At 59.2% G+C, this 11,271-nt stretch overlaps 2 protein-coding genes across 4 annotated transcripts; one reads left to right on the top strand and one right to left on the bottom strand.

Moving 5' to 3' along the window:
* Positions 1-107: 107 nt before the first annotated feature.
* Chtf18 (chromosome transmission fidelity factor 18) lies at positions 108-8,675 on the top strand. Of its 3 annotated transcripts, none has more exons than XM_021637249.2 (22): positions 108-270; positions 366-548; positions 643-790; positions 936-1,104; positions 1,488-1,580; positions 1,674-1,726; positions 1,848-1,986; positions 2,567-2,776; positions 3,196-3,293; positions 3,524-3,647; positions 3,743-3,885; positions 3,971-4,064; positions 4,245-4,343; positions 4,419-4,549; positions 4,787-4,934; positions 5,752-5,976; positions 6,060-6,209; positions 6,299-6,429; positions 6,980-7,124; positions 7,212-7,343; positions 7,563-7,620; positions 7,702-8,675. In XM_021637249.2, exons 1-22 carry the CDS (start codon positions 180-182, stop codon positions 7,836-7,838), a joined length of 2,901 nt encoding a protein of 966 aa, XP_021492924.1. In that variant the 5' UTR covers positions 108-179; the 3' UTR covers positions 7,839-8,675. The 3 variants fall into 3 exon arrangements, with proteins under 3 accessions (XP_021492924.1, XP_021492925.1, XP_060219938.1); XM_021637250.2 differs by having other exon boundaries at positions 643-778; XM_060363955.1 differs by having other exon boundaries at positions 369-548.
* Positions 7,891-8,312, bottom strand: Gng13 (G protein subunit gamma 13). The gene is made up of 2 exons (XM_021637251.2): positions 8,187-8,312; positions 7,891-8,059 (listed from the first exon to the last, which is right to left on the bottom strand). Exons 1-2 carry the CDS (start codon positions 8,282-8,284, stop codon positions 7,954-7,956), a joined length of 204 nt encoding a protein of 67 aa, XP_021492926.1. The 5' UTR covers positions 8,285-8,312; the 3' UTR covers positions 7,891-7,953.
* Positions 8,676-11,271: the final 2,596 nt, after the last annotated feature.

The following is an 11,271-nucleotide window of genomic DNA, read 5'->3' on the forward strand; positions in this document are numbered from 1 at the left end:
GCCCTCTGAGTGAAGACCCGCCTTTCCCCGGTGGCCAATGGCGGGCGCCTCTTGGAACGCCGGCTGTTGATTGGCGGTACCGGAGGCTCACGGGGAGGGGTGGCGCGCAGTGGCTGCGGCGCGGGAAGTTCCGAGGGCGTCTTAGCTGTGGGAGCTGTGGGCTGGCTGCCCTGAGGTCCATGGAAGACTACGAGGAGCATCTGCTCGGTGTGGAGGATGACTTCCACAACCAGTTCGCGGCTGAGCTCGAAGTGCTGGCGGAGCTGGAAGGTGGGCGCGGGTCCTGGAGAGCTGTCTGGATGGGCTCGGCAGAGGCTGGGAGTTCGCTTCTTGAGCCTTGCGGCTGCTGTGAACCTCTGTCTTAGCAGGGACACGGGACCTGGCGCCCTCTGGGTCCCTGCAGACTCCAGCAAGCCGCCCCCCGCTGACCTTCGAAGAGGCCATCGCGAGTGGGGACACCGTCCCGCGCCCCTGCCCTGCAAGGCCGCCAGGAAATGATAGCCGCAATACCAGGAAGAATGTTCGCAGGGACCAGCCTGAGTCCTTCAGTATGTCCAATCGGGTACAGGGAACTTAGGGTCGGGGGATGCTGAAGACCAGCTTTCTATTCTCTGCCGTCTCTTCCTGCCTCTGTCTCTGCAGGCCCCATGGTCAAACGGCCCAGGCTGGAGGTGGTGAAGAGGCTGAACTTTGATCCAGATATGGAGGAGCTCCTGTACCCCGATTCCCCTCCAGGGGACATCACCCCGCCACCCAGTCCGGAGATTTTCCCTGAGATGTTGGTTGATGGGTGTGTTGTTTGAGGGCCTGTAATTCTACCTCGGAAAGCTGCTTGTCTCTGGATGAGGCTCCGGAAGTGGCCTATGGGAGGCAGAGGAGTGAGTGTGGGTCCAGGCACCCCACTGAGAGTGACTGGAAATGCCTGTCCCTTTTAGGCCCTCGGTTGTTAGTGCTGACAAAGACATCGTGCAGGCTTTGCCAAGTCCCCGCAATCCTGTCCTGAGACGACCCCCCGTCTTAGAGGATTACATCAATGTGACATCCACATGTGGAGAGCGGGCCTTTCTGGTGCTTCGGGCGGACCGCACAGGCACTGGGGTGCAGGTGTGTGACCACAGCATGGGGCTGTCCTCGGCATTGGGTTCCTTTATGTTGCCAGTGGGTTCTCAACAGGTTCTGAGGCCAGTTTCACCTGTCTGAATTGCTAGAAACAGGCACGCCCAGGCACAGTGTGTGACAGTAGTGCTACTTTGGGGGTACATGGCCTTAGAGCACCACCCTGTACCCCAGCTGTTAGCTTCCTGCCCTTCTCTTCCTTTAGCCCCACGCAAAAGCTGACCTCCCTTAGATCTAACCATCTGAGTGAGCCATTTCCTCTGATTAGGCAAGGGATCATCTCTCCCTCTGTGAGCTTTCTCGGGGAAGGGCACTATGGGTGCCCTCATGACCTGGGAGGGTTGCAAAGGTGACACATCTGTCTTGCCCAGAACCCTCTTCCAGATGTCAGCTGGCGAGGCCGTGGCCAGCTGGACCTGCTGGGTGTCCCCTTCACCTCCCTGAAGGAACAGGTTGACAGCAGGGTGAGTCTAGTGGAATGGGGAAGTGGGTGTGTGTGTGTGTGGAGGGGGGGGCGCTGGCTGGACTTGTCTGACTCTAGCCTGTCCTGTTTGTAGCGACGACAGCAACTGCTTGAAGAAGCCTGTCAGCTCTCAGACACTCTACACAGGTGAACTGCACATGTCCACCCCAGGGAACCCCTGTTGGGTTTTGGACTGACCTCCTGGCATATGGGGTGGGCCTGGTCACTGTGAGCCCTGTGGAGTGAATCAGGACTCGATTCTCTTCAGCCTCGGGTCTGAAAGGGAGGAGGCTCTGCTTGAGGGGAGCCCCGAGGAGGAGCCAGCCCCTGGCCAGGACACTACTCAGCACTGCCTCTGGGTGGATGAGTTTGCACCCCGGCACTACACGGAACTGCTCAGCGATGACGTGAGCTCTAGCTCTCACTCAAGTGTGAATGGCTTGCCTTATTCGCAGGAGGAGAGGGCCAAGATCCAGTTGATATTTGTGTTGCTGGGCCACGGGGTGCTAAGGATGACGTGGGGGGCTCTGCGTGGAAGACGGGGAAACTGAGGCAGCACAACTGTGACCTGCTGTGGGCTTTGTTAAATGGTTCTCAACCTTCCTAATGCTGTGACCTCTTAATACAGTTCTTCATGTTGTGGTGGCCCCCAACCATAACATTATTTTCATTTCTACTTCATAATTGTAATTTTGCCACTGTTGTGAATTGTAATAGAAGTATTTCTGTCTTCTCATAGTCCCAGGCAATCCCTGTGAAAGGGTCATTCAAATCCCAAGGGGGTCGTGACCCACAGGTTGAGAACCTCTGTCCTAGGCTGCCCTCTCGCTCACCTTCATCAGTTGGTACTGGGTGGTCCTGTGGTTGTCAGAGGTTGGAGGCCTCGGTGAAATTGTTGATGACGAGGGCTTGGATCTTCCTTCTGAGCCTCAGTGTCCCTGTCTGTGGGCTTGGCAGGGCCCTACCCTTAGGCTTTCCTCTTAACAGTTCACCAACCGGTGCCTCCTCAAGTGGCTGAAGCTGTGGGACCTTGTGGTGTTTGGCCGGGAGAGGCCTGCCCGGAAGGCCAGGCCCAGTGCAGAGACAACCCGGGTTGGGAAGGAGGCCACAGCCCCTGGCAAGTGGAAAAGCCATGAGCAGGTGCTGGAGGAGATGCTAGAAGCTGAGCTGGACCCGAGCCGGAGGCCTCGGCAGAAGGTAAACCCCAGGAAGGCCTGTGTGAACATATCTGAGCTTGAGGTTTTGCCCTCTGGGTAGCCAGTGCTATTGTAATAGTCTTTTGGGGGTGGGGGTAGGGGTCCAGGAGGCATTTTTAACTCCTCTAGAGTCTGTGGGTACAGTGACATCGGGATTGGTATCAAATGCCAGTGTTGTGAATTTGAAGTTAAATCCATTCTCCCAAAGGCTCCATGCCTCACCAACAGGATGATGGGTAGTGGGGGAGGGGCTCGGGCCCATGAGGCGGGGCTTGGTATTCCTGTCAAGTCTCCACATAGCTTGCCTCCTGACTACTGTAGGTATTCTCGTTTGATGGCTGGGGTGCAGTGACCAACCTTGTTTTCTGTCCCTGGCTCCTGGCTAAGAGATCAGCAGTCTGTCCTCCACTTTGGCTGTAGGTGGCACTGCTGTGTGGCCCTCCAGGACTAGGCAAGACCACACTGGCACACGTGGTTGCGCGGCATGCAGGGTACTGCGTGGTGGAGATGAATGCGAGGTGAGTGGAGGAGAAGACCCTTGTCTGGGGCCTCTGTGAGGCTGAGGCTGTGGTGCAGGTCTAAAACCCCGATTGGCGGGTAGGACGAGGGTCCTGGATGTGTAGGCTGGGGTTGGGACTTCAGGGCTTACTGAGGTTGGTGGTAGCTACGTGCAGTGGGGAGCCTCAGAGCATCCTGCTGGGATGCTGGCTGCTACCTGGTAACTCTTGTCTTGGCCTTGCTGTCTCAGTGATGACCGTACTCCGGAAGCCTTTCGAACACGCATTGAAGCAGCCACACAAATGGAGTCAGTGCTGGGTGCAGGTGGGAGGCCCAACTGCCTGGTTATTGATGAAATCGACGGAGCCCCCACGGTGGGCCTCCTTGCTTCTCCGGGGTGAGTGGGCGGGCAGGCTGGTTGGGTGCCCTGGGGCTTTGGCTCACTGTCCTCTTCTGTGCCTCCCCGAAGGCGGCCATCAACGTTCTCTTGAGCATCTTGAATCGCAAGGGTCCACAGGAGGCTGAGCAAGGAGCCGTCCCCGCGGGGGGTCGGCGCCGCAGGGCTGAGGGGTCCCTCCTAACAAGGCCCATCATCTGCATCTGCAACGACCAGTGAGTGCGGTGGTGGGGCAGGAGGGTCCCCTGGCCTAGACCCTGCGCCTGTCGCCGTGTGCCCACCGCCGGGCCTGTTCCGCAGGTTCACCCCTTCCCTGAGGCAGCTGAAGCAGCAGGCCTTCCTGCTCCACATACCGCCAACTCTGCCCTCCAGGCTGGTGCAGCGGCTCCAGGAGGTCAGCAGGGTGGGGAGGGGAGCAGCTTCCAGTCAGCCCCTGTCCTGACCGCCCTTCCCGTGTTCCCTCCCACCGAGCACAGGGAAGGCTGTGGCCGCAGGGTTAGCTCTCAGGGTGTGCCAGATTGGGCACGGGTCCCCTCAGCAGTGGCAGACGCTCTGGTGCTTACCCCACCTCTAGATTTCCCTGCAACATGGCATGCGGGCTGACCCTGGTGCTCTGGCTGCCCTGTGTGAGAAGACTGATAATGACATCCGGGCCTGCATCAACACGCTACAGGTGGACAGGTGGCCCCGGGTGAGGCATCGAGGGGTGAGATGGCTGCTGCTCACTCACTCTCTACCCTTTGTCCAGTTTCTGTATGGGAGGGGCCGGCGGGAGCTGAGCCTGAGGGATGTGCAGACCACTCACGTTGGCCTGAAGGACCAGCGCAAGGGGCTCTTCTCTGTGTGGCAAGAGGTCTTCCAGTTGCCCAGGGCTCAAAGGTAGGTAGTCCACGTGGCATGAGTGGGCCAGCCTTGGTCTGGATGCCCCTGTTGTATAGAGCTCTGAGACACACCTGGTGCTGCCAGGGCTCCAGGACAGCTGTTTGGACACTCGTGTCCCGTGAGTAGGGAACTGACTTGGGTTGGGCCCCCGGTTAGTGCCCAAGAAGAGTTGCCTAGAGCCTCCTAAATCTGTGGCTCAGAGAGTAACCCTGCCCGACCTTCCTCTACTTGCAGGCGACTTGTGGGCCAGGACCTGAACCTACCAACCCAGGCGCTCCTGCTCAGTGATGGCGACAAGGGCTCCCTGACCCTGGCCTCCCAGCGCTTCTACCACATCCTGCGTGTGACCACCTCTGCAGGCGAGCATGAGAAGATTGTCCAGGTACTGTGCCCACCTCAGCTCTCATGACCCTGGGACTAAATCGAATAGACGGTGAGCAGAAGCCGGGCTGGGTGGGTTCCAAAGTAAGGGCTGAGGGTGGATGGGTGTCCAGCATCTGAGAGGATGGTAGGATTAAGGATAGGCACGAGGAAGGATCCTCGGAGCCAGAGGGGAACTGAAGGAACAAAGTTGGAGGGGCCAGAAGGCAGGGAGCTTAGGCACCAAGGATGAGTTTGAGGCTGGGAACTGGGAACTGTCTGGGGTCCTCTGCAAGGTACATGCTGGGGCTTAGAGAGACTAGATTGTAGATGGAGGGTGCACATGGGGTGCAGAGCAGGTAGGGAGAGGTTTGCACTTAAGCAAATGACAGAGCCCCCCCTGCTCCCCAGAGGCCTGGCTTAAGCTGCTTCCAGCTCTAAGCTGATGTGGATTAGCAGTGAGAATCCACTGACAGTCTGGAAATCTGCACTTTGCCAGTGCTATGTGGCATGGACTCTCTCATGGCCCAACTTGGGTCTGCTGTGCCCTGAATTCTGAGGATACAGCTTTTTGCCCCATCAGTGAAGGGCAGGGGACTGACCGTGGCACCCCTGGAGGCAAGTGGGTAGGCCGTCCCCAACACTTGTCTCAGGGTCTTCGTTAAACCAGTAGATCTCTCCCTGGTATCGGCAGTCAATCCCTGTACCTTGGACTTTGCAGAGCAGGAGCTAGAGAAAGGATCCCGAGGCTGATGCTCACGCAGTGGGGAGATGAGGGGGTCAGAGGCTCAGGGCCTACACACTCCTACCAGGGTTCATGCCCTGCTCGCTACTCTTAGGGCCTATTTGACAACTTTCTACGCCTTCGGCTTCGGGACTCCAGCCTAGGGACCGTGTGCTGTGCCCTTGACTGGCTGGCCTTTGATGACCTGCTGGAGCAGGCTGCCCACCACGGCCAGAGCTTCCAGCTGCTGCGCTACCTGCCCTTCCTGCCTGCAGCCTTCCACGTGCTCTTTGCCTCCAGCCACGTGCCACGCATCACTTTTCCCAGCAGCCAGCAGGAGGTATGCCATCTGCCGAATTGGTGCTTAGGTTTTGGCCCCAGGGGGTTTCTGCTCACCTGGCCCTGGCTCACTTTCTGTCCTAGGCCCAGACCCGGATGAGCCAGACCAGGAACCAGATCCAGACACTGGTGTCAGGTATGGCACCGGCCACCCGTAGCCGGGCCACGCCTCAGGCCCTTGTTCTAGATACCCTCTGCCTGCTCCTGGATGTCCTTGCACCCAAGCTACGCCCTGTGAGTGTCACATACGGAGGAAAGGATGGAGTTTGTGGCTGAGGTGGTTCCTGGCATTGCTCAGTTCCCCCCCACCCCCCGTACCCTAGGTGAGCACACAGCTGTACAGTGCCCGTGAGAAGCAGCAGTTGTCCAGCCTTGTGGGTACCATGCTTGCCTACAGCCTTACCTACCACCAGGAGCGCACGCCCGATGGGCAGTACCTCTACAGGCTAGAGCCGTGAGTCCCCCTGTGCCTGGGGCATGGGGAACACGTGGGGACTGACAGTGTGTGTGCCACAGCCAGTGTGGTCCTGGTGAGGTGTCCAAGGGGTCACTGGTTGCAGTTTTAGGTCTGGCACAGATGTGCCTGGCACTGGGCCCCACCCAAGGTCAGACACAGTTCTGAGGCCCAAGTTTCAATGTAGGGTTCATGGACCCTCTGTCCATCCCAGAGTGGACAGTCTGTGTGTATGCAGCCTCTCGGGGCTCCAGAGGGCTTGAGGCTCAGCAGCAGCATCCTGACGCCCTGCAGTCCCAGTGAGGACCCCAGCGTCCCTGCCTGTCCTGACCTCCTCCTGCAGCTCTATGCATGTTCCTTGTCACCTCCACTTACAGTTGAGGGAACTAAGACTTAAAGTACTCTTCAGCTGGCATGGGGTTAGGGTGTAACAGTGCCAGGACCTCACCCTGCACCCAAGGTCTTGAACTTGCTGTATGGGTTGGTGCAGCAGGCAGACCCTGGCTCTGCTGACTGGTACCCTGGTATCTTGCCTCACCCACTTGGGCAGGAATGTGGAGGAGGTCTGCCGCTTCCCTGAGCTGCCTGCCCGCAAGCCCCTCACCTACCAGGCTAAGCAGCTTATCGCCCGGGAGATTGAAATGGAGAAGATGCGGCGGGCAGAGGCTCTGGCCTGGGCCGGAGGTGGTCCCCAGGTAAGCTTGCCCCCTGGTGCTGAGATAGCATACACCATCAGTGGTTTGGCCTGGACCACCCAGCTCCCATCACGCTTCCTGCTTCAGGTGGACCAGGGTCCCTCAGGGCCTGCAAGTCTGCGGACGGACGGCGGGGAGAAAGGGGTGAGGCAGCCTGGCCCACGGAACCACGAGCAGCGCCTAGAACACATCATGAAGAGAGCGGCTGTGCAGGAGCAGGTGTGGCGGGAAAGCTGGGGCACAATGATGAGCGGAGGGTGGGGCTTGCTCCAAGTCCCAGGAGGCACCTGTTGCTCCCAGAAAGCGGGCAGTGGGTTAGGAGAGGTGCTCCTCATCAAAGGCCTCGCTCAGAGGCCCCGGAGTCTCTTCTCCCATGGGAAAGGCCCAGGTGCGCCCACTTGTCCACCTACCAGTCTGATGGCCCCTCTTCTCTGCTAGCCTGAGAGGGACTTCTTTGGACGTGTGGTCGTCAGGAGAGTGGCAGTCCCCAGCAGAGGTGTGTGTGGGTCACAGAAGGAAGGGAGGGGTGGAGACATGGGCTGGGGTCTGCTGAGGTGCACCCCTTTGGTCCCTGCAGAGGCCGAGGCCCCCGAGAAGGACACAGACGAGTGGCGCATGGGTGTGGCGGTGGGCAGGAGTGAGGTGTGGTTCCGGTTCAATGAGGGCGTCTCCAATGCTGTGCGACGCAGCCTGTACATCAGGGACCTGCTGTAGCCCCACTTCCCCAGGACATCGGATCACACTGACTCCCACGGGGAATGTACAGAAGCAGAGACACCTGGAGAGGCCTGTTTATAAAGTCACACCTTACACAGAGTGTGGGTTAGGCTCATAGGATCGTACACTTGGCCTTCTCCACCCAAGGGTTGTTCTTCATCAGGTCAGGGTTCAGGAAAGGGTCCTTGGGGATCCCGTCCTCGATCCACTTGAGAAGCCTGCGAGTGGGGAGTTTCAGTGAATGTTGGTCATTCCCATGGCACCTGACCACTGGGGTGTGAGGTCCTGGTTCACACAAGGGACAGTGCAAGGGCAGGCAAATGACCCACATCATGGGGCACTCACTCCGGGATGGTCTTGGATGACATCTCCCTCTTGAAGGCCAGTTGGTACTTGAGGCTCTCCACCTCCTTCTTCATCTGGGGCACATCCCACTCCTCCATGGCGTCGGGGGCGTCGGAGGTAGCCAGCCTGAGGCTGGTGGGCAGGAGAAGCAAAAGAGCTGCATCTGCAACTCCCACTCCTAACCCCGACCCTGGGACAGAGGGAGATCCCGGAAGCTGCTGCCTGGGGACTACTGCCCATCGGACAATACCACTCACTGGCCCTTCCTGAAATCTGCAGTGATGATGTTGGGAAACTTGGCAGTGCCACAGGGACCAACTAACGAGGCTCCTGGGCCTTCTCTACCCAGTGGGACTGATTAGCTGTAGAGCAAACTTTCCGTTCTTGGCTGGGCAAATGAGCCTGACACAAGGCCCAGCCCTGGATTTGGGGGGGACAGGCTCATCCTTGCCTAGGGAGACTAATAAAAGATGGACTCCTGAATATCCAGAGCAGCCCCTGTCCTCTTTCCAGTCCTTCTAACTCATGCCTGGGTGGGCTGAGGGCCCTGAGATGACAGGGTGCTGTCTGGCCCTCCTGGGTGCTTGCTTTGCATGGGTAAAGAGGCCAAGCCGATCTGTGGAGCTGGGAGGATTTGGCTGCAATTTGCATGTAGGGTGGGGTACCTTCAGAAGGCCTGGGGACACAGGTAGCCTCCTGGGGCCAGTGTTTTCCAGACACAACGACTGACTAGGGAGAACTGTCAGGTGGGGCACAACAATGGGCCTCCCTTTACCCCTCCCTATCTCGGTGCACTCCAAAAGACCAAGTCTCTGGTTCGTCCTCCTGTCACAGCTTCCTCGACCTTGAAAGGGGTCTGGCACCGTGGGCCTGGCACTTACGAGCAAATCCCCTATCCCGGGATACTGCAGCTGAGCCGGCCTTGGGGAGAATCTAGGACCCAGCGACAGTACTGCCTTTTCAGTGGCCCATCCTACAAGGGTCCTGCGAGGGCTCCCAAGGAACCGCTGCGAGAGGTTGGGTGGGCTAGTATCTCTAGGTGTGTAGGGCCGCCTGCGGAGTACCTTTCCCAGAGACCACAAGTTACAGCGCCCCACCCTGCCGGGTTCTCCAGCGCCCCGCACGCCGACAGGCACGTGGGCGGAGAGGATCAGCTGAGGGTCCTGAACAGATGGGAGCACCTGGGCTAGGGGTATGGCCCATCACTGGCCCTACCTGCGCCGCTGCCGCCGCCGGAGCCCGGCCGCCAGTGCGCCCCGAGACGCCCCCGGCCAGGCGCACGGCGGCGCACACGGGCACTGCGGGCGGCGCGCACGGCGCAGGACAGACGCGCCCCCGCCGCGCAGCGATGGCTCCTGCGCCGCTGGACTCGATCTGTCGGCCGCCCCGCCCCCGAGGCCCAAAGGCAGTTTCCCCGGTCCCAGGAGTTAGATTTAGCCTAGAGGTGCCCACCTCGTCAAGACCTAGAGCCCTGAGGTTTGATTCCAACCCCCCATGTGAGGGTTCTGTTCGTTGGACTTACTTTTGAAGGAGACAGCAAAAGCAGAGATGGCAGGGGCCGAGAGATGTGCAGAGTGAGGCTGGGCTGTCCGAGCCAGGGGAGCCCAGGCAGGCGCCCCGCCCACTCCTGCCACCTGGGGCCTTGGCACCGCCTTTACAGGGCTGGGCTGACCCCAAGAGCTAGCTCCCTGGGCTGCTCATCCGGCCTCCCCTGGGGTGGACCTGCAGTGGGGCTAGTCCAGTCTTTCCCGGGTCAGCTAGAACTGCTGGCAGCCCAGTTGGCCGGGTTCTTTGACAGACTTGTGATACTGGGACCAGGGCCCTAAAGGGCAAAATGTGCCCCACCCAGTGAGGCTTCTCTGGTTGGGGGGGGGGGGCGTATGCTACCAGGTAGGTGGGGAGGGGCAGAACACTTTCCCACTGTGGTCTTTGCAGCCCACTGGGTGCAGGTGACTTTCAGTGTTGTCCACTTATGATAGACCGGAAACGTCCTGTGGCACGCTCTTCTGGAGGGGGCTCAGGCCTCCAGAGCACCACTACCTTCCTGGTACCTTTCCGGTTCCCAGGCAACGAGCTCAAAACAGCTACTGTTGAATCTGCCCAGAGCTGGGTATGAGTGACTCTGCATACTTGAAGCCCCAATGCCATATCCAACCACGGGTTCAGCAAATCATGCTGCTTTCGGAGGTGGGCAGGTCAGTGTCTCAGCAGACGCTTGATGGCCCTTGGGACCTCTGGGGAGGAAGAGTACTTCCTCAGCCACAGGAATTTGAACCCTATGCCCATCAGCCAGCTCCCTGTTCCTTAGAGACACTGTAATGGGGCTGCAATGGGCTAGCCTGGCCTTTAGCTTCCTAGGGCAAACCCTCTGTTCAGCTCACTTCCCAGTGTCACTCTTGTCATAGGTACACCTCACAAACTCTTGGGGGAGCTATGCCCTCGGGACCTTCACATGACGTATGCTGCAGGTTGCAACCTGGACTGGGGCCCCCAGGCAGTAACAGCAGTCTCCCCTCCCTGGGGGAGGGGCAGACCAGGTTGGAGCCCTGTAAAGCAAGCCTACCCTGGGAGGCAAGGCCAGGACCTTGCTAAGTGATCTGGGGTCCTCTATGGGCCGGAGGTCTGTTGAATGGCTATTCTGTTCTTACCTGGACAACAGGATAGATCAGAGTTAGAGGAACTGAAACAGTTCAGGAGCCCCCACTGCCCAGCCTGCCCAGGAGATGGCCCGGAACCCTGCAGGTATGGTCAAAGGACAGACAAGGTTCCTGTTCCTCGGACTCTCAGGACCTTAGCCTTGCAGCAGGCTTTCCAGGTGTCAGTGTGATCGGGGAAATGGGGTCACCATGCTTCCCTAGCCCCTGATGTGCTTCAACATCTGGTTGGATCAGGAGGCATCTCCGGAACTGGGGCATGCTGGGGAGCAGAGAGATTACCGACCATGGACTTTGGGGGTGGGGAGCTCAAGGGTAATGGTGCCAGGCCTCAGGGCAGATGGCCACTCTTCCTGACGGGGTGGAGTGAAGTCATCTCCTGGGACCTGTGTTACCCCCCCATGCCTTTTGTGTGCCCTGTAACTGGGTGC

This window comes from Meriones unguiculatus, chromosome 11 (assembly GCF_030254825.1).
Source record: "Meriones unguiculatus strain TT.TT164.6M chromosome 11, Bangor_MerUng_6.1, whole genome shotgun sequence".
Lineage (NCBI taxonomy): Eukaryota > Metazoa > Chordata > Mammalia > Rodentia > Muridae > Meriones > Meriones unguiculatus.

Excerpts from the sequence above, each read along its gene's own strand:
- Gng13 (XM_021637251.2), bottom strand. The coding sequence starts at position 8,284 with ATGGAGGAGTGGGATGTGCCCCAGATGAAGAAGGAGGTGGAGAGCCTC. Across the intron at positions 8,060-8,186 it reads TCATCCAAGACCATCCCGGA|GCTTCTCAAGTGGATCGAGG; the intron begins GTGAGTGCCCCA and ends CCCCACTCGCAG.
- Chtf18 (XM_021637249.2), top strand. The coding sequence starts at position 180 with ATGGAAGACTACGAGGAGCATCTGCTCGGTGTGGAGGATGACTTCCAC. Across the intron at positions 271-365 it reads AGTGCTGGCGGAGCTGGAAG|CAGGGACACGGGACCTGGCG; the intron begins GTGGGCGCGGGT and ends CCTCTGTCTTAG. Across the intron at positions 3,648-3,742 it reads AAATCGACGGAGCCCCCACG|GCGGCCATCAACGTTCTCTT; the intron begins GTGGGCCTCCTT and ends GCCTCCCCGAAG.